The 20939-nt window shown below is 37.8% G+C and overlaps 1 protein-coding gene across 3 annotated transcripts in view; it reads right to left on the reverse strand.

The window, feature by feature from the left end:
- The window catches only part of gria2b (glutamate receptor, ionotropic, AMPA 2b), a 53020-nt gene that overhangs the window by 22318 nt on the left and 9763 nt on the right, over window positions 1–20939 (reverse strand). For all 3 annotated transcript variants that reach the window (XM_030738800.1, XM_030738799.1, XM_030738801.1), the window contains exon 3: window positions 755–994. In XM_030738800.1, coding sequence (XP_030594660.1) covers window positions 755–994 — 240 coding nt within the window. The remainder of the gene's footprint in view (window positions 1–754; window positions 995–20939) is intronic.

Genomic DNA, 20939 nt, shown 5'->3' on the forward strand with positions numbered 1-20939 from the left:
CACTCTCAAATGGAGGAGGTGCTATAGTTGATTATATGTGACAAGCTGTTTATAATGAGCCAAAATGCCCTTTCACTTAGATTCACCTGTGTTGCACAGAGTGGAATCGAAATGTTTTATCAGAGGATAAAGGTGATCACTCAGAACAACTCTGGGTTGATTGGACCAAAAACATGTCAGCACAGTGCTCCTCAGTGGGAAGAGGCAAAGTTTGGGTCCACTTATCCCACTAGAGGAAAGATCACTAAGGGGGAACATGAGGACCCAAAAGCTATGCCAACAAAGTGCCTGATGCAGCTTAACAGAGCCAACAGATGCTCTCACTATGGGGGGGGTTAGGATTCAGGCTTTTCAGTCAGGAAGGAAATATATAGTTTGAACAAAACTTTTAAACTGGCTAAAAACTTGATTACCATTCCCATTATGAGAAAGATAAAGTTTTTAAAAAATATTTATTTAATAATAATAAGAGTATAATTTTAAAGTTACAACTTTTTTGACAGTTAATAACACAGAAACCAAATCACTGGCCAATAATGCAGCTTTAAAATTTACATTTAAAATGTGTATTTTACACAAACCTTAAATTCATATTACGTTTTACAAACTGCCATATCAAACTTCCAAGGCTGCAAGATCACGAGGCGACAGCAGTGGATTTTTTATTTATTTTTTAAAGAATTTCACGATGAAAACTTTTCAGCAATCCACTTGAAACCCATTTTCAAAGCTATAAAAAGGCTCCATGTCTTACCTCGATCGCTGTCGTACAGATAGGCAAACTTGTCCCACTTGTAGTACTCAATAAGGCTGAGGAGGGGCCCCTTGATATCTGGTCGCATCTGGATAATGAACTGCTGATTTCCATCCAGAGGGAAGCTGGGTGTTATGAAGGAGACGTGTAGAGTCCCACAAAACGAGGTGATGGTGTTTACAGACTTCTTGTCATAGAATCCAAAAATGGCATACACTCCTCTGGAGAACTGTGAACAAACTGAAGAATAAAAGAGGCGCGTTAGGACATGGTACTGAATGTTTACTTCATTTACTTTTAATCCTCTCTGAATAAATCGCAGGCCTTCCTTTCGCTGCTTAGCTGAAAACATAGGGCTCTCTTTCATGCTATGAATTATTTTACCAGAGCAATGCCATATCTCATTTTCAAAACAAACTCTTCTGACGTTTGTTTGGGAGGCTTACAGTATCCTGTGCTATAACTCATAGTAATGTATATAACCACGAGCTTTATTATCCTCCATTAGTGCGCATTAGGGCCAGGCACAACTATTAAGGGACGTCTCTTTTAGTTTCTTTTTCAGCTGATTAATGGATAGCTTCCCATAAGTTCTGTCAGGGGAGTGCTTGTATGTAACAGGAGCAGATCCACTCTGAGCCAGTCACTTTATGAAACTTTTATGAAATGGCTTATGGCTTTATTTGATACAATGAGAATAAGTGGTGTTCTGTCTGACTCTAAGATTTTAGCAGTTCTCTAAGTGATATCTGTGTTGTATGCTGTAATAACACTGCCCTCAGAAAAATATAAATATTTTGCATATTCACACGTGTATGCATATGGGGCATGCAAATATGCTTCAGTGCACTGCTTCACCACTTGTACTCATTAGTAGCAAATGCTTCCACCCATAGAATATATAATATCCACAATAAACTGCTAGAAGAAATTAGACTTGAATGTTTGCTTTTGCCAACAACCCTTTAAGTATTTACTGTGTGATGCCTCTGTGTTTATATCAGATTACTTGTATTACATCCTCATTCTGTTGGCTTTCCCAAAGCACCTTATTCAATAAAATAGGACCTGTGTTCTGGTACACACAGTGCAGGGATGTTACTGGCCTCTAACATTCATTATGCAAAGACCATAAAACTTTACTGAAAACTCAATGTAAACACGAATACTAAATGATTAAGTAATCCTGAGGCTGCAGTTTGCAGTGTTTCTTAAACATTTTACTGGGAGAGGTAGATTGGCATGCTGCTTGTAAATGTGTATTGATCAAAATTAAGTTAATCAGGGTTATTGATTTTTGGCATGTTTCTTCCAGTGTAATAGATGATTCATATAATTCTGAGGTGGCTCACTGACAGACATCTAGAGTCTGAATATTAGATATTAGCTAGGATGGTGCGAGTATTGAACTGTAGACTTCTGTAGGTGTTGCAGTTATCTTTGGTGAAATGTAAACACTGGGGTGGTCTTAACATGGCAATAACGGAATGGTATCAACAAACTGACTTGGAATCCTGATGTTTTGGAAAGGTTTAATTATTTTCTGCTATAATGTTTCATGCAAGCATGCACACAGTGAGTACTCTTTAGCCACTTTCTCATATTGTTAGATATTACCAGCTTCGTTAATGAAATCTCAGCTGAAATTAACAGCTGCTCATTAAATTTGTCTCCAGCAAATGAATCAGTATTAGGTCATTGTCTGGTCTCAGACTCTGCTCCTGCTGAACAAGATGGACTCACTTGGACCATGAAGAATTTAAATTAAACTAAAACTAATTCTATGTGACCCCAATAGAGTTGTAAAGTCGAAGGAGTTAATTTGGGTTGAGTAAAAGTCCTATTGCTTTTGAGAATGGTACAGCAGGTGGCCAAAAGTGCAAAAGCTTTGGTGGGCAGGAGAATCTACAGCTTTAAACTTCAACGGACTGTTCCTAAAATCCATCCATCTGCTCCCTTCTGCTTATCCTGTTCAGAGTTATATATGGGTTAAATATGACCAACAGGGTTAAATATGACCAACACTGATGTCATGGTGTACTGACACAGGCTAAATTTAATTTCTACCTCATTAAACCACTGGAGGTCCACAGAAAATAGATTTTCATGGTGGCTCCTTGCTGAATTATTTTTGCTAGAAAATATCATTCTAGCAGTTATTCCTCAATGTATCATTGTTTGGTAAGTGAGCTGACATACATAACAGAAGATTGATTGATCAGTGTTTTACACCAAATGAGTCTCTTATGAGGCAATGAAAGCATTACTCAAACTCAGGTTTTCTCGTTTGTTTGGAGTTGTTTGCACAACATCTGCCACATAGTCAAATAAAAACTGGCTTGAATAGCAGGGACAAGACCAGATTTCCTCCACCGGCATGTGCTTCAAATATCTTTAACACTCCATTGACAAGAGCAATTAAATGGTCATCACAGCCACCGGAGCCGAACTGTTAACAGCAGTCCGATCACCCCCATCAGTCTGTGACAGCATTTCTAATCTTTTTAGCAGATGACACTGGCCGGTAATGTGGCCACGGAGAGATTAGACCTCACTAATGTAATTTCATTTTTGTCTCAGTGAAAGCTAACAGAACCTAAAGTGTGATGACCGTTAGCTGTCACAGTCTAACTGGAGGAGGATAGTGTCGAGGTCAATGAAGTGAAATTCAGTGTCCCTCAGAAAAGAAGTTAGGTTACATGTTAAATAAGTCAAGCTAATGTACAGGCATGAAGCCTGAAAAGAAAAAAAAACATGACACCAGTGGACAGCTTTGATTCAAATCTGAGATTAGGTAAATATACTCACATCCAACAGATAATGTGCAACAAACTGGAACTTGTGTGAGCTATAATTTAGAATATTTTAGGTAATCAGTAATTTAACTTTTATTACCAGCATTTTTATTCATCATCTTAACCAATCCAGCATATATTCCCTCACAGTGTAATTACAGTTATTGCTCTTCATGCAGTTGATGTGTCATTTTAATATGCACTATTTTACACTTCTACAGAATTATAATCAGGAATTGTACTATCCAAGTGCACCATTTGATGACTTTAAAGGGTTTTTTTGTTATTGTTTTTTTTAATATATATGCTGTTTTACATTAGCCTCCTTTATTCTGTTGCATTACACCTCCTTTCCTACTCCAGAAGAGCTGATGAAATAGATGTCACTTCTTTGAAAGTCTTTGCCAAATTTTTTTGTTCCAAGACATGAGAATTGTAGGACTTACAACCCACTCCATGACTAGCTAAGCAGCTAAGCTCACATTTGTTTTAAGAAGAATGTAAACAGCCTAACTCACCATGCCCCCCCCCCAACATATTCTAGGACTCCTGCCACTGAGTTGCAGCTCTTCTTTCTGTCTTTGTGTCACATCTGTCCATTGTCATGTTTCCAGCCTTTCTATGCTGACACTCTTGCTGGTGAGCTTGCTGAGTTTGCCCAGGATTAAAACTCTCTGAGCTCATGCTTAGAGACTGGATATCCCCATGACTGTGCTGCAGCTTATGCCAGAGAGAACAGTTTGACAACATGTTACTTTATTACCAAATATGGAAATTCACATCCAGAAGCAGTGTGCTATCTGTGTGTGTGTGTGTGTGTGTGTGTGTGTGTGTGTGTGTGCGCGCAGGGACAGTTTAGAGGATTTTGCTGTCCCTGAAACATGACAGCAGAAGAATGAAGAGCAGGGTTTTTAATGGCTGGGACTTCTACATGCGCCTCTTCAATAAGGAATTCAGAAATCTTTAATTAAGGAAGAAAAGCCAGCCACAAACACTAACTCTTAGAAACACTGAGGATTTTTGGAAAAGCCATTAAGCCTCTGTCACATCTGACTGCTTTGCAGTGAAACCAGCAAGTGCTCACCCTCAGAGATCCTCCCTCCAAACACAGAAGGAAAAAAAGTTATTGGGTAAATCTCTTTTTCTAGTGTTTTCTAGTGTTCTCGAGGTCACCCTAATTAGGCGCAATGAGCAAAATGTTGAAACAAATCTTATTATTGCTCACTGCTGGGTCTGTAAGTTGCAGCATGCTGCCAGTTTTCCCTCTCTATCATTCTGTTTATAACGATAACACGGGAAAAAAAATCTGTTCTCACTTAATTTGGAGAATGTCAAAGCAAGATAAACAGACTGTTGATTTGGGGACTTGTAATCCTAACATTGTAGTTGCAGACAGTAGTGTATGATATAAATAATATATTTCTCTATGTGTGTGTCTGTGCTTCTGCATGTTTATCTGTGTTGTTTGAATTTGGTTATGCATGTGTGATCTAGTTTGCCACAGAATTCCACTTATTTATTCCTTTGGTTTTTATTCCTTCTTCTATGAGCCAGTAATGTCAAAGGAAAATTTAGCATTTTGATCAAGATAATATAAATCATAAGGCAGTCATTAGATCAATCTTTATATAAAGATAATCATTAATAATGTTGCTGTGTAGTTCTGATATATTCAGTTTATGCAAAAACAACAAAACAAAAAAAAAGAAAACCAGAAAGGAACAATAACAAGAAAATTGCTTTCTTAAAGTGTTGAATAGAGGGTGGCTATGCATCGGCACATTCTGCATTGGACTATTTGGACAAAAAATGACTCTATTATAAAGTCTTAGCGATTATTTGAACATATCCCGAAACACCGAGATCTTAAAACTCTGAGCCTTCGTGTTTCCTTCACTTCAAACATGCTACAAAATAAAGATCTGAGCTCCATCAGTGGTGGTCTCCTTAAATTTGAGCTGCACTCTACCTCAATATACTGACACTTATCGATTTTTAACACTGCTGCTTGACTATATGTGGCACCTGCTGATGCTTGCATGTGATCGTATTGCATATAATTATTTCTATGCAGGTTTACATTGTGCGCCATAAGAATGGAGAGAAAATGTAACATAATTTTTTAAATTAAATACCACAGTTATATTTTCCAGCATTAATAAAGATGCAAATTAACTACTTGTACTTCAGTAGGGACGTGGAAAAAGACACGTTTTCTGTAGTCATGTTTGAAAAAAACAGCGATATCTCCCTAAATCTATGTGTATTTGATTTTCTTTATCACAATTCAGCTATTATTTCATATACAGTACATTATCTGCAGTAATTTGATGCTGATTAATCGAGCAATTTGATATCCACAGCACATGCAGCAGATGCACAGGCGTATTAAGCAGCATGGATCATTATTGTTTTTTCATTTTTGTATTTTGTTTGATTTGTTCTGCCTGAAGTTGGGTTAATCTAATGAATAGATGATATCATTTTTTTTTTTTTTTGTGACAACACCATTAGTTCACCCTGCAGTTCCTGCACATTATTTGTGCCACAGCAATAAACACTCATCAGGCACTCTGTGGTCATCAGAAGGTTCTGATCCCCTCGTTACAGCATGATGTTAAATCTGCTGCAATAGAGACTCTGGCACTGTGTGTCACCTTCCAAAGAGAAGGTGTACCCTTTGAAATATATTTAGCCGTCCCAATTAGCTGACCTCATTTTCACCACTGTGGCACTGAAGGCATCTTCACTGCTCCACCACTGTTTACATTACTGCTCATCACTGATCAAAGATTAAACCTGCATAAATTAGTAACTTCAGCTAACATCTAATATGCTTTGAAATTGTGCAAAAAACATGGATGAAGACTGTTTAGAGTCTGCTGTATATTCAGTTAGTTTGATCAAAACTTGACTCCATCAATTATAACTTTAATAATAATATTTTAAAGCCATTATTTTTTTTTTAATATTGTCAGTATTTTAAAAGTGATAAGTATCACAATTCTGATCACAGTACTTATGATACTAATCATAAGTGTCTAATTTATTATTGAGCTTCGACATGTTTTATTAATGATCATATGTGTAATTTAATGATCATACTGAAAATTGTAACAATATCAAGGCCAATATACACAAACCTTTAGCACACTGCTGCTTTTAATTAATCACTACAAAAAGAGAACACACATATTTCCTATTTAGCAGGAAAAAAATCAATAAAACAGGCAAAATTGAAAAAAACTATCTAGTAACAGAAGGCCAAAACTGGCAAAGTGCCTCAGCAAATTGATGAATCAGTCTAATGCACATGCGTGCATTCACACATGCCACGTCAGTGTGGTGATAATCATCAGCAGTCCAGTCACATCTAACAGAACTCACTGTTACATATCTCAGCATCTCCAACACTTCTGTTCTCACCACACTGAAAATGCCTCAAGACTTTGGGGCTTTTATGTAGAACTGATATGTCACCAGTTTGCACGGCATAAAGGCACCCTGAGGAAATTTGTCACTGATATAGTTGTTGCACAGGAAAATTTTGACCTTGGATGTTTCCAAAAGGCCAGACAAAGCGACAGAGCCGGTAGTTTGTCTTTGCCTTCCTATAACAAGCCAGCAGTCATGCCACTGCTATATGAAAGCTATAGATTGCAAAACGAGAAAGTCTTTCATATTTTTATGTTCAACATATTTCACCTGTTAACCATTCAAGTATGCTAAATCCTTATTAAAAGGTGTGTTTAGATAACTTAAATCTCAGGAGGATAGGGTAGGTTTGCCATCCTATGAAACATATGCATTAATTCCCTTGTTGAGTCTTAGATGACAACACTGACTCCACTCATTTATCAAAGGTGTCTCATAAAGTTAATGTCTCCTTAAAACTGTAATTGTCCTCTGAGTAACTCTGGTATATACAATGCTTTTTACAGATTGCTTAAGAACAGATAGACACATGTGGGTAACAATGTTATTAACAACATTATAACAATGTTTGTTATAACAATGTTAATGTTATTGCATGAGCTGTTGAATTCAGGTATGAGCACAACTGAGCTGCAGTCATGTTAAGGTGGTGAGTTACATGCAGTTGACAAAATAGAGTTGACATGTTGTTTATAGAGTCACCAGTAATCACACTCAACTGTTAGTCAGCTTTGTTTTAACCGTTAATAGATATTATGTTTATATTTCTATATCTGTGATGCTGATCGTTAATATAGCAGAAATTGCAAGCAAGTTAGAAATTTAAAATTCATGTCATGCTCTTCTGTTTTAACTCCACTACAGTGGCTACCTGTTAAGGTTTTTAATAAATTTTAAAATTTTATTTGTTTTTAAAGCCACCCATAGCGCCGCAGATCTATGGATCTATTGCAGCTGTATCTGCAGATGCTGTATTTTGCCTCCAGGTCACATCATCCCAACAACTTGTCTCAGTGTCCCCTTCCCGCCTAAAAACTGAAGGCGACTGGGCCTTTGCAGTTATTGCCTCTTGGCCCCAAAATGTTGCACCCCACGTGTTCACCAACTGATAATTTTAAACAAGCTCTAAAGACTTACCTACTTTATTCTTATTTTCTAATGTCTTTTTTAAGTATTAGTTTTATTATGTTGTTTGTTTATTTGAGTTCCACGTTTATAATTGGAGACCTGGGTTATGATGACTGTACCTGCAAAGCACTTTGGGTCAACTTACGTAAAACTGAATTGACTTCATGCCTTTACTTGATCACTAGTTTACGCACCATAAAAGCATGTAGCTGGAACCAGCAGCTGGCTAGCTTAACAAAGGGCTGGACAGCTGTTCAAACACAGACAATATAACAGATGTAAATGGTAAGTAGGGAATGAATCTGGTTGCAAAAAAAATAGCAATCACTTACATTTATGACCTCAATAAGCATTTTCTTGTTTGTGGGTTTTCACTTTGTAAGTGATGGCCCATTTAAGTATAAAACAGAAGAGAAAGCAGGGAACGTTTTAGGGCATTGGCTACCTTGAGACTGATGAATAACTATTGCATGTATGCATTGTCCCCAGATTCTGTGTTATATCTAGGTCATCTGACTTGGGAACTATCAAAATATTGAATTAGATTCAAAGGGTGCACTGTAGTTTTGTGTTTCAGATACAGTTCGTGGTCCAAAGGCAACAAATTCTGCCTATCATCAACTTTAAAAGTCAAATTAACATTTTTAATGGTTTATTTAATGCATACCAAACCCCAACTGTCTGTTGCTCAGACCAGCTGCCAGGAAACTAGCAGACTGCAGACTTCATGATAAGCTAAGCCTACATGTGAGAATAAAGATGTCTGAATCAGTGTTTAACTGATCAACAAACCAAATAACTACTGAATTACATGAGAACTACTCACTGTTATCCTCAGGAAGAATGTGGTTTCCAACTATAGTTACCAGAGTTCAAATAAAAAAATAGCATTTTCATTTCTCCTCTTCATTTAGACAACAGATGCTTTAGAGCACATTTAAAAAAAAAACTTTGTTATTGTCTCTCCTGGGTGAACTCAATCCTTTTAGGCTCTTGCATAGTCCTCCTGTTTTTTTAACAGTGCTGTAGGTGATGTAAGGACAGCTTAAAGTAGCTTTTGAAACTAAATTCATTGCTGTCCTCCGAAATACTCTTGTAGCACTGGGTTATTTTTTAGTATTTGCATCCTTATCACTTTGCCTCAGATATAGAAAATGGGAAAGAGGTTTCTAACTTAAGGCTCTGACACAAGAACAATTTTGAGATTGCATTTTTTTCCCCGTCAATTAACACTCAATTCAAGTTTAGCCCACAGCAGAATTCCTATCCATATAAGTCCCAGACATTTTCTTTTAAGTTAAAGCCACCGGTTGAGGCTGAATAGTCAAAAAAACCCAAAAAACCTCCTAAGTTATTTTTTTTCCTATACACCTGTCCTCAGTGGCAAATGATATGAGTTGATGGAAAGAAGTAAAGGAAGGATTAAGAATATATTTCTTACTGTGCTGTTTAATGCAGGCTATATAAACTACTACTTCTAAAAATTATTACATTTGTATTACATCCACTGGAACTTAAGAGAAATGAAAATTTGGTCACACTGCTTGCAGTTACTCTAGTTTAATTATTTCCCTTATTAAGGGTTTCAGCATCTTTGACTGATGTCAAATTTATTAATGTTAATCCCAAAGGTGGCAATACATGAAGTCTGAAAATGAGATCCTAGTGAAAGCAAAGTGAATTATTCTATAATAACTTAACATCATTTACGGAGAATGTTTATAAATTGAGAGCTCTAGCACTCTAGAAAGGGCCTCACACAAGGCAACAGTTCAACCAGCAGAAACTATACATACACTGTAAACCCAGATTTTGATTCCACGTAAAAACACAGAGTTCATATTACTTAAAATTGCCTATAATGTGAACATTACTTGTTAATGTTGAGTAGACTGTACTTTTTGATGGTCTATCTTATTGTAATCATGTGTTTGAGTTCAAACAACTTAATATCAGTTTTGCACCTGCTAAAAATCTAGTTTATACCAGTTTAAACAGACAGGTTTAATCAGCAGCTGCATGGTGGCACGATGGTTAGCACTGCTGCCTCACAGGTACAATGCCATCTAGAAGGTCTGGGTTCAATTCCACCTTGGCCCAGGCCTCTTGCTGTGTGGAGTTTGAAATAGCAGATATTTGGCCATTTTGTTTGGTTTTTGTTCACAACTCTCTCTTGTATAGTTTTTTATTTTTCCATTTACAAATGTTATTTGTAAATGTTAATGTACCAGCATTCAGCAGGGCAGAGTTTTATCATGTTTGTATTGTTACCAAATTTAAACAGACACAGTTAAACACTGTAAAAAATAATTTTGTTACTGAGCAGCACGGTGGCGTGGTGGTTAGCACTGCTGCCGCACAGTTAGAATAGCTATCTAAAAGTCTGGGTTCAATTGGCCCGGGCCTCTTGCTGTGTGGAGTTTGTATGTTCTGTCTGTGTGGGTTTCCTCCCACAACCCGGAGACATGCAGTTACTGGTTGTCTGTGTCAGCCCTGCAACAGGCTGGTGACCTGTACAGGGTGTATCCTGCGTCTTACTGCCTTGTCAGCTGGGATAGGCTCCAGCCCCCACCCCCCCATGACCATGAAAAGGATAGGGGGAATTGATTGATCAAAAGACATTTTATTTTTTCATGAACTATAAAAGATAAGTTTGGTCAATTAGAACATACAATTTAGTTCAACTGGAAATGGAGTAGTGCTTACTTAACAGGCTGAGTTAAATAAATGGGTGGTGATTGCTTAAACTAAGTATCTTAAGTGGATTCAACTTATCCGGGTTTACAGTGTACACATACAAAGGTGAATCAGACACAAAAGGGCCTTAAAACTGCATTGTTTCAGGTGATCATGAGCCCGTCCCTCTGGCTTAAAAAATATTTCTGACCATATAGAAATCTAAGAGAAGCCACCTTTGGCTCCCTTCATCACTTTGGATCCTGGTGAGTTAATGGTCTCAGTTACTAGTTTCAAGTTGTTGTGAATACAACGTGTTCATGTTCATTTTGTACATACTTGTCCCCATTTGTGTCCCAAAGGCCATATCCGTCTTTTACACATAGTATAGAACAATTGTGCTTGAGTATATTATTTGTGTACTGGTGTACAGATTGTGTATTTATTTGTATTTTGTATTTTTAAATAATTGAGTGCACAGACATTTGACTTTGTCTTGGGTGGAGCACCCATAACTTTGTTTTACCACATACAATGACAATAAAGGTCTATTCTATTCTATTCTATTCTACAAAAGCAGAATTTACTACTGTTGTGTAGCATTTGTAGTTTTCCTGTTTAACTCGTTGAAGGTTCAAAATTACCCAGTTACAGCACACGCTCGGAAGCACAATAGTAATACATACGATGATCCGCATCAGTCATACTGATATTATGTTTTTCTGAATGGATGGATGACGTGCCACTTTAAAATGTGGGACAGTGTTATCGCCTTCCCTTTTGTGAAGGCTGGTCCAGTGCACTGAAACATTTTTCTATGGTAAATAGAGAATTTGACATGTTCTCATTGAGGCTACGATGCTGATACTTCAGAAACATTCCAAGCAAAAATGTCTATTCATCTGCAACTTAAGACTATAAACTATAGAAAGCACAGCCCTTTAAAAAAAAGCAAAATATTAATGTGCTATCAAATGTACAGAGTGTGCTTTATGACTTGTCTGCAGCCCATAAAGGCGTGATCTGGTTTAATTCCCTCTGTAGACTGTTGCCGGGGTAACATATTTCAGCCATGTTCTCTCTCTACATAGCAAAAAAAACACACAAAAAAAAAACAGCACACAATCTAATGTAGTGTTTGGGCTGTAAAATCATCTTTCTGAAAATATCTGAAATTAGAAATATGGGTGAAATCCCTGCACCAGTTTTTTTCAATTAATGATTAAAAATGCGACATGCAGAAGTGTTATGGTTACATAAACTCATATTTCTTATATGACCAAGCAAAGTTATATCTGAAAAATGTCATGTTTCCTTTTTTTTCATTGCTAATGTGGACATACATGCAGTAAATCTCTGTAGGCTGTTGCCGTGGTGACAGCTCTCAGTCACGCTTTTGAGTGGCCGATAGGACTGGGAAGTGGTTTTGTCTGCTTTTGAGCAGCTCTTCCGGCAGCTGGTCTCTAGTAGAACAGTACAGCTCAGTTCTTATCAACTTCTGACCCCCCTCCTCCCATCGCCCATCCTATTTCTCTCTGTCTCCTCTCTTTCTCCCTCCCTGCTTTTGTTCACTGACCTGTTTCCTGCAGGCTTTCTGCTGTGGATAGATGTAGTTTTCACAAGAACAGAGACTACTGAATGCCCCTATACTAAAAACCCAGTGTGTGATTATAGTACAGTGCCCACAAAGTCCTGATCATGATTTTAGCCCTGCCTTTTAATGATTTCTTTGACCGTTTCTTTTTCCATGGTGGAATGATTGTACAGCATACATCTTCAAGAATTGGGTGCACAAGTTTGAATATATTTTGGATGTTCTCTAATCCACACTGGGTCAGAATTATAGATACAGGTTCAAATATACATATACATTCACTTAAACTTTGAATTAGTGGTGCTGAAAGTTCTACAAAGTCTTTTAACTTGCCAAGGCCTATTAATTTCTCATTAGTGACCATGCAACCAGTAGTTTCTCCTTTGCCAGCATAAAAATGATTTGTTTGATAGTACTCATCGGACTGTCCAATACTCAAAACTGTGGGAAATTCCAAGGAATTCCAAGAAAGATCTAAAGGAATTGTAGATTTACACAAGTTGGGAAGGTTTCTTGGAACCATTTCTAAACAACTGCAGAATCCAAGATCATCCATTAATTCAAGATAATTCCATTGAGGCTGGTGATCATATCTCTCCGGGCCAATGTTTACCAGACGCTCTTCCCCCCAGCCCTCTTTGTTATTTGTGTGAACTGGATCTGGTGTACCAGGCCTGCTGACATCCATCACTATCAGCGAACTGCTTTAGCTGGGAGCCAGGATCTGGCTCCATAATGCCCTGACCCTCTCATCTCCGTTGGCACCCCCCCCCACCCAACCATATTGCTATCCTGGCTTTAAATGTGTGATATGCTTAGCTACTTAACAAAGTTTTTTCAACCGTATGCTGTGCCCCCGATTATGGGGCAAATTATCAGATTTTTTTTTCCCTCACCTATCCTATTGTTGCTTTTTTTTTTTCGCTTTGCTTTTCCTCCCTGCTACGGTAGTGCCTGTATAATGACTGCATGACCGCAGACACCTGTCTCCCCCCTGTTTGTTCTGTTGTTTGTATTCTTCTTGGATGGGTGTTCTGAAATGTACTTTTTGTTGTATACTTGTGTAAAATGATAATAAAGTTGAATCTAATCTAATCTAATCTAATCTAATCTAATTAAACAATTGTATGCAAACACAAGTAATTTAAATGTGTCATCGCTTTGCCAAGGTCTGTAAGAAGACCCAAACTGTTAACCTCAGATGAAAGGAAATTGGTTAGGATGTTCAGGAACAGCCCAAGAAAGGTCAAGGCTCAAGCCTGCCATGAACTCGAAACTGCTAGAACATCAGCATCACTGTTCGCAGTTTTACATCACTATGGACAGAGAGGGTGCCAACCAAGAAAGAAGCCCCTGCTCCACAATTGACACCTTCAGACTCAACTGACATTTGTAGCTGCACACGTGGACAAGCTAAATACCTTCTGGAGAAATGTTTTATGGTCAGACGTGACAAAGATTGAGCTTTTTGGCCACAATGGCAAGTGTACAAACTGTACACTGCATCAAGCATGGTGGTGGTAGCATCATGCTCTGGGGCTGTTTTGCTTCCAGTGGTGCTGGTACATTGCACAAAGTGGATGAAATAATGAAGAAGCAGGACTATTTCCAAATTCTTCTACTTCACTTCAAATCAACAGCTAGACAGTTAAAACTGAGACATAATTGGACATTCGAACAGGACAAGGATCCTAAAACATATATCAAACTAATTCTGGAATGGTTAAAGCAGGCTAAGCTTAAGCTTCTGGAATGGCCTTCTCAAAGTCCAGAGTTCAATCCTGTTTAAAATTTGTGGATTACGCTTAAAAGCATAGGTCCGTAAATGATCTCTTAACAATTCTGACAAGAAACATGGTCAAATATCCAGCCAGAATTATGCTAGAAACTTTTTGATGTTCAAGGTGCAACGTGCTACCAAATATTAGTGGTGGTGTATGTATACATTTGAGCCGGTATGTATATTTTTTACCCTGTCTGGATTAAATAAAATCCCAAATCATTAACAGCCTAAAATTTCCATGACTTTCATGCCAATTATGAGTGTATGTAAACGTCTGAACACAACTATAGTATATGTGTGTGTGTGTGTGTGTGTGTGTGTGTGTGTGTGTGTGTGTGTGCAGCCTCACATAATATCTGAAGAGTTCATGTTTGCCTGTTATTGACTCAGTAGGACTTCTGACTACATCACGTAAAGCTAAATAAGAATAGGATTTTTTTTTTTTTGAGTAAACCAAACAAGTCTGAACATTTAATGAAAACATCACTGATAAAATGCTGCTGAGCTGATAAATTAAATGCTTTTTCCCATGTTGAACACAGTAAAACCCAAGATGTTATCAAGGTGCAAGTGGGATTCAAATTCTTCTGGATCGAGCAGCAACCTTCAAAGCTTAAATTAAAACAAATGAGAAAGTGCCACAAACACAAAGCTCCAACTCCTCAAATAGTCAGTGAGTCAGTCCCCATAGACTGCCAGAGAATAAAGGAACATGTGTACAGACTCATACAGAAACAGTTTCATTCTCTATAGCTAATTTCCTCCTTCATGGCAACTATAGTCTCTATAGACTTCACAACTGTTAAAACCAATCACTGAATAAACCTCTCAGTCTTATTTGTGGTGTACGTGCCATTTGAAGAATTTTAATGACGTTTTTTGACAAATACTTGTGGCTTGTAGTTTTAGCACAAATCAGAAGGTATTTGTGCCTGTCAGATTCAGCAATATAGTCTTCAGATGCACCTTGTGAACCAAGCCAGTATCTTAGTGTTAGCTGATAATAACATTCTATCAGCAAAGTCATAATTTTTCATATATATATATATATATATATATATATATATATATTCTGTCTGCCAAATGAAATGTGATTATTACGAATGGACTGGGTGCTGTCCATATCTCTGTTTTCATTTCTTAGTCACTGTGTTGTTTTTGGCTGTTCATACTTCATTCATTCATTGTTGAAGTTTGCAAAGCCTTTGCTATTTATGTGTTTACAGGCAGGTAAATAGTCTGTCCAGTTTACCTGCCTGCTTGATATGTGTTCATCTCCCACAGTAGGTTACCTTTTTTCCTCTGCCCTGATATTCTGTTTAGTTTTTCTGCTGTTCCCCGATTACCCAGCCTCAGTCTTTTTCCTGCACATTTTTGTTTGCCAGCCTTTATTTTTGTAATCCTCTGCATGTTCCCGGTTTTGTTCCTTAGCATTAAAGGGGACTTTTTGTTCACTTTATCTGCCTCCTGAGTCTTGTAATTGAGTCATTTTTAACAATCCCACATAACACTTTCAGAATCACCTTTTTGAAAACAGCATGTCCATTACCAAAGAGCTAAAGTAATAAACAGAACAATCAAAAACCATTTTAGTGTCTGTGTTTATGGATTTATGCTGGTCCTGCAATGTAACAAATTGTGTGGAATAATTTATCACAATGTACATAATAGGAGAAACATTTCATTATATTATCTAATAAAATTAGGGTCTCTAATTTGCCTTTACATTACCTTGAGTTGAGTGTTTTGGTTACCCTGAAAGTAACTGCAAAACAACTGAGTTGCAGATTTCTCTCTCTTTAAAAACCAATTATACACTCAAGCATTTACAAACACCTATTCTGGAAGATATATTCTTCAAAGAAATGCGGTCCTACATAATAAATGTTTATCTTGCACAAAGATCAAACAAAAATTCCATATCTCAGCCTGCTCTCTCTAAAAGCTAATTTGTACCTCATTCACATTAATCATGCAGCGTTCTGGTTAAAAAATCTTTAACATTTCCTACCGTTAAAACACTGCCTACATTCACAGAAAAATACTGTGTTGTATTACTGCACAGTGACACCAGTCCACTTCATGAAGCGCCATACAAAATTCTTCAGCCATATTGATTCTGCAAAGCCAACCCGTACATCAGATGCATTGCTCGCATTTCATCTGCCTCCCGTAATAAAACATCCCGTATGTCCAGTGACCTTTAGTGGAAATACCAGAGTGGACTTTGGATCTGCTCTTTTATGTTCTAATGATCTTGGAACCTGCCAGAGCAAAATTACTTATCTATAAAAACACAGCTTCATCCAACATCTGAGAGAGCAGCTGCCATGGCAACCAGACCTTTGGTGTTTGCTGTAGATGTATAGGGATCAACTCAGAGAGGTCTAGCAAAGTAAATAGCGTTTGACACACATGATCCTGCAGTTACTGTTCATGTGGAACAAGGACGTCTCTAAAGTTTTGGTATCCGTTGCCTGTTTTTTTTTTTTTTTTTTTACCTCTTATGTCTTTCATTAGCTACATAAATATGTCAAAAATATGAAAATATGTCACCAACAAACTCAATCTCAGCTTCCTGGGTTGCTCAAGATAACCTTGGATCTCTCATGATCTCCATTCAACCTCAGACTCATCATCTTTTCCTTGACTGTCAGGTCATCCCTCCTAAACTGACCTTCATACAACAATCTATCATTCATTTCTTTACGGTGATTGAAGAATATGTTCACAATGGAGTGGAAAATCCATATCATTTTCAGTGATGGGGATTTTCATGAAAAACAGTCTAGTTTAGAAACACAAAAAGAGCAGTAGTCAGGTTGTGCATTGGTACTTAAAAAAATAAAGCACATCCTCCTACCAATCAAAATGAAATATTCTCTTTGGTCATCATACCATGTTCATTTTTTACATGGCAGATTGGAATACAGAAAAATGTGTGAATATTAATAGAATGCAATGATTTGTTAATCATTTAAACCTTATCCTGAAAATAGGGCATGTTTCCCATCTTTCTTTTATCAACATACTCACATATAGTTTATGCTCACCATTCTAAAACCAAAATGTTTCCTCCTTCTTTCTTTATAATCAGCAGCCATTCAACATTTGTGGGACTCGTTTGACTTTTGTTGTGTTTCATACTACACCAAATGTTGTTGCTCCAATGCCTGCATACAGTGATGAGCATTAAAGGAGTCTTCACAGGCATGCAAACTACCGATGCCAAGTCCCCCAATACCATCACAGTGGCTGACTTTGGCCCCAGTCACACAGACCTAGAAACTGGTTACTGACTGCCTGCCAATGTGCAGGAAAAAAAAAGGGGTTGCTGGCAGTTCCTGTAAAATTGATTGCTAAAGCTTCATTCACACAGGCCTAGGGACTGGTCAGTGAATCCCTGGTAACCACAACCACCGGTCACTAGGGAAAAATGTGTATTCTCCAGTTGAAATTTGTCATAAAGAGGTATACTTTGCAACTACATGTTGCTGCGATCACCCATAGTTTGTATGGAAGATGCCAATTTGTTTGCAAATACTCACCAACTACTCGCTAAGCAGTTTTGAAACTGCAGTCTTTTGAAACATGTTGGCTTCAGTGGTACAGCACAACTTTTACTTTGAAGGTGTTTAGTTAGTGAGTGTTTGCAGGCAAGTCTTCCATGCAAATTACAGGCAACGTGGCAATCTGCTAGCAACCAAAGCAATCACAGGGAGGTTTTTGGTGCAGCACCCCCTTCAGCAACCACTCGCCAGCTGTTTGGGCTATACAAACATTCATCCACTACCATAATGAAAAAACAGCAGCCTGATTATAGCCACCATTTAACCACACAAGATACAAAATTAAGTACAGGACACTGTAAACTTCTAGTGGTGTGGTTATAAAGAACATGAACTTATGATATAAGTATAAATAAATAGTATATGCCGGTGCATATTATTCCTTTCTATGCAGGCGTGCAGCAAAGAAAACTGACTTCAGGAAAAAATGTCTTGCTTTAAGTCAATAGGAATTAGGTTGTATTTACATAGCCATCCTTATATTAATATTTTATTTTTAACACGCGCACTTTATCTCTGCACCAGTGTCACAAAAGACCTAGATTAACAGATTGTATCCACAGAGCCCAGATTCTTATCCCAAAAAGATGCAACCATGGCTTTATCCTTGGCTCTCTATCAAGATGTCCCCTCTCATATCTATAATCTGAAAAATAAAGAGAAAAACATTAATTCCCCTGCAGTTATAAAAGCTTATATGCTGTAGTGACGCCAACATTAAAATCAACAACACCACTTACTGCTGCTGTTTTAGTATGCAAACTAGTTGGGTTTAAGAGAGTAGCTGTCACTATGGCAGGAGGCAAAATGTATCATGCTGAGTAGCAAAAATGATTATAGAATAGCTGACTTTGCCATCTAGAATTGATCATAGTTATGATGAAGAGCACATTGTTACCACTGTATCCATGAAGCATGAGCTGACTAGATTTTTCAAAATTCTGTACAACTTCAAACACACATGAAAATCATATTTAAGATGGCTATATTTACATCATATTATCATCCAGACAATGAAAAAAAATTAGTCAAACAATTTTAAAGTAGCACATTTCAAAACTTTAACAAAACTATCTTAAAACCAACCTAAGGCCCCAGTCTGGTTACTAGCGAAAGATAAGTTTGTTTATGAGTGGTTGCTGGCAGTCGCTGTGAAATTGCCTGTTAAAGCCCCACTCTTTCAGCCCTAGAGACTGGTAACCATCAGTCTCTAAATACAAAAGGACACAAACACAATAATACACATTTTAAAAAGAGCCAGTCTTGAAATTCAAATGGCTGTGATAGTTCTACATTAATCTGGTATTCAAATGTATTTACAGTCAAACGGTGTAGTCAACTTGAAGTTCAGTTAACTCAGTATTTTCATTATTTCAACAAATAACCTTTACTGCTACAGAGGGAGGCTCATTAACACACACAGAGGAGAACCTGTACTTCCCATCATTGTGGTGATTAAGATTTGATCTGGTTGCCTTGTCTAGTCTTACAGGGTGTCAAATCAAGTCAAGTCAATTTTATTTCTGAAGCACTTTTTTTAAAAAACAACAACAGTTGACCAAAGTGCTGTACAAAAGCAATGCAGTACATAAAACATAACATAACACAAGCATCAGTTAAAACGAACACATAAAATAGTTAAAATAACACATCAGGACTCAGTAAAAGCCATGGAATAAAAGTGAGTTTTCAACCGAGTTTTAAAAATGTCAACTGTTGGGGAGGTCTTGATGTGAAGAAGCAATGTATTCCATAATTTTGGGGCAACAACTGCGAAAGCCCGATCTCCTCTGTGTTTCAGTCTTGACCTCGGGATTGAAAGGAGCATTAGCTCGGCAGACCTCAAAGCCCTAGTAGGAACATGTAGGCATAAGAGGTTGGAGAGGTAAGAGGGTGCTAAGCCCTGCAAAGCTTTAAAAACAAGTAATAACGTTTTAAAATTGATTCTAAAACTCACTGGGAGCCAGTGTAGAGAAGCCAAAATGGGAGATGTATGGTCCCTTTGGCTCGTAGCCCCTTAACTGGCAAGGGCCCGGTGACGGGCCGTTTGTAGTCCCTTTTATATGGCAGGCTAGACCCTCCCATTTTTATTGACACGTCATTCGGCCAATCATGTAACTGGCTGCACCAAATCACCTGACAAAGCTACGTGACGCCCTCTGAGTATTATTGGCTCTGGGAAACCCATTTCTTAACATTATTGGCCGAATGAGGTGTCAGTCAAAATGGGCGGGTCTAGCCTGCCATATAAATGCACTTCATTCGGCCCGCGGACCAGACGCAGCCGATTAATAGGCTATGAAATGGGTTGTTCAGAGCCAATAATAACCAGAGGGTGTTATGTAGTTTTTGTCAGGTGATTTTTTTGCTGCCAGTTAAGGGGTTAACAAACTTATTAGGATGTAATTGTGTGTGTGTGTGTGTGTGTGTGTGTGTGTGTGTGTGTGTGTGTGTGTGTGTGTGTGTGTGTGTGTGTGTGTGTCTGTTGGGGGGGGGCATGGTGTGTGTGTGTGTGTGTGTGTGTGGACTGAAAGAAAAACAATTATAATGCGAAATGAAGGGAAAGATAAAGAAATAAGAAATGATGGATGCAAATGACACAACAGGATGAGAATGTCTTAAAAGTGTGATAAGCCAGAGGGGAGTGAATGCACAGATATGTCTCTATTCGCTCTATTGTTGCAGTGTTATGTGTCAGTGAGCAAAATCTAAATGTAATGTAAATCTAGGGCAGACTTTCTTTAGGCGGACTGTGTCCTTTTAAAAGGGCAGGATGACTCAGGATAAAGGTAGATAAGATTGGTGGGTAGGTGGTGGTGCTGCTGCTGGGGGGACCTGGGTCTGTTTTTTTGAGAGTATAACATTTCATACCTGTAAACCATTAAGAAGGATAGAGAACTACTAACAAACTTAGAAACTAACTTAAAAACTAATGTACTATACTATTTACATTATTGTCACATAATTAAATATTTCCTTTTAACCTGCTCGTCAGCCCTGTCTCTCAACCAGAGCTCACTTTATCCACTTCATTTGCAGCTTTGATCCCTTTGAAGCATTTCTTTGTATTGTCAGCAGTGCCGTTAACCACTGTCTGTTTTACAGACAGCAATATTGTACTCTTGTAACAACTTGTTCCCTGATGATCCGCCTGCTTAAACAAAAGGTCTCGTCTGGACTGTAGCCAAAGCATCTCAGCAGCTGT

Source organism: Archocentrus centrarchus, chromosome 10 (genome assembly GCF_007364275.1).
Source record: "Archocentrus centrarchus isolate MPI-CPG fArcCen1 chromosome 10, fArcCen1, whole genome shotgun sequence".
NCBI lineage: Eukaryota > Metazoa > Chordata > Actinopteri > Cichliformes > Cichlidae > Archocentrus > Archocentrus centrarchus.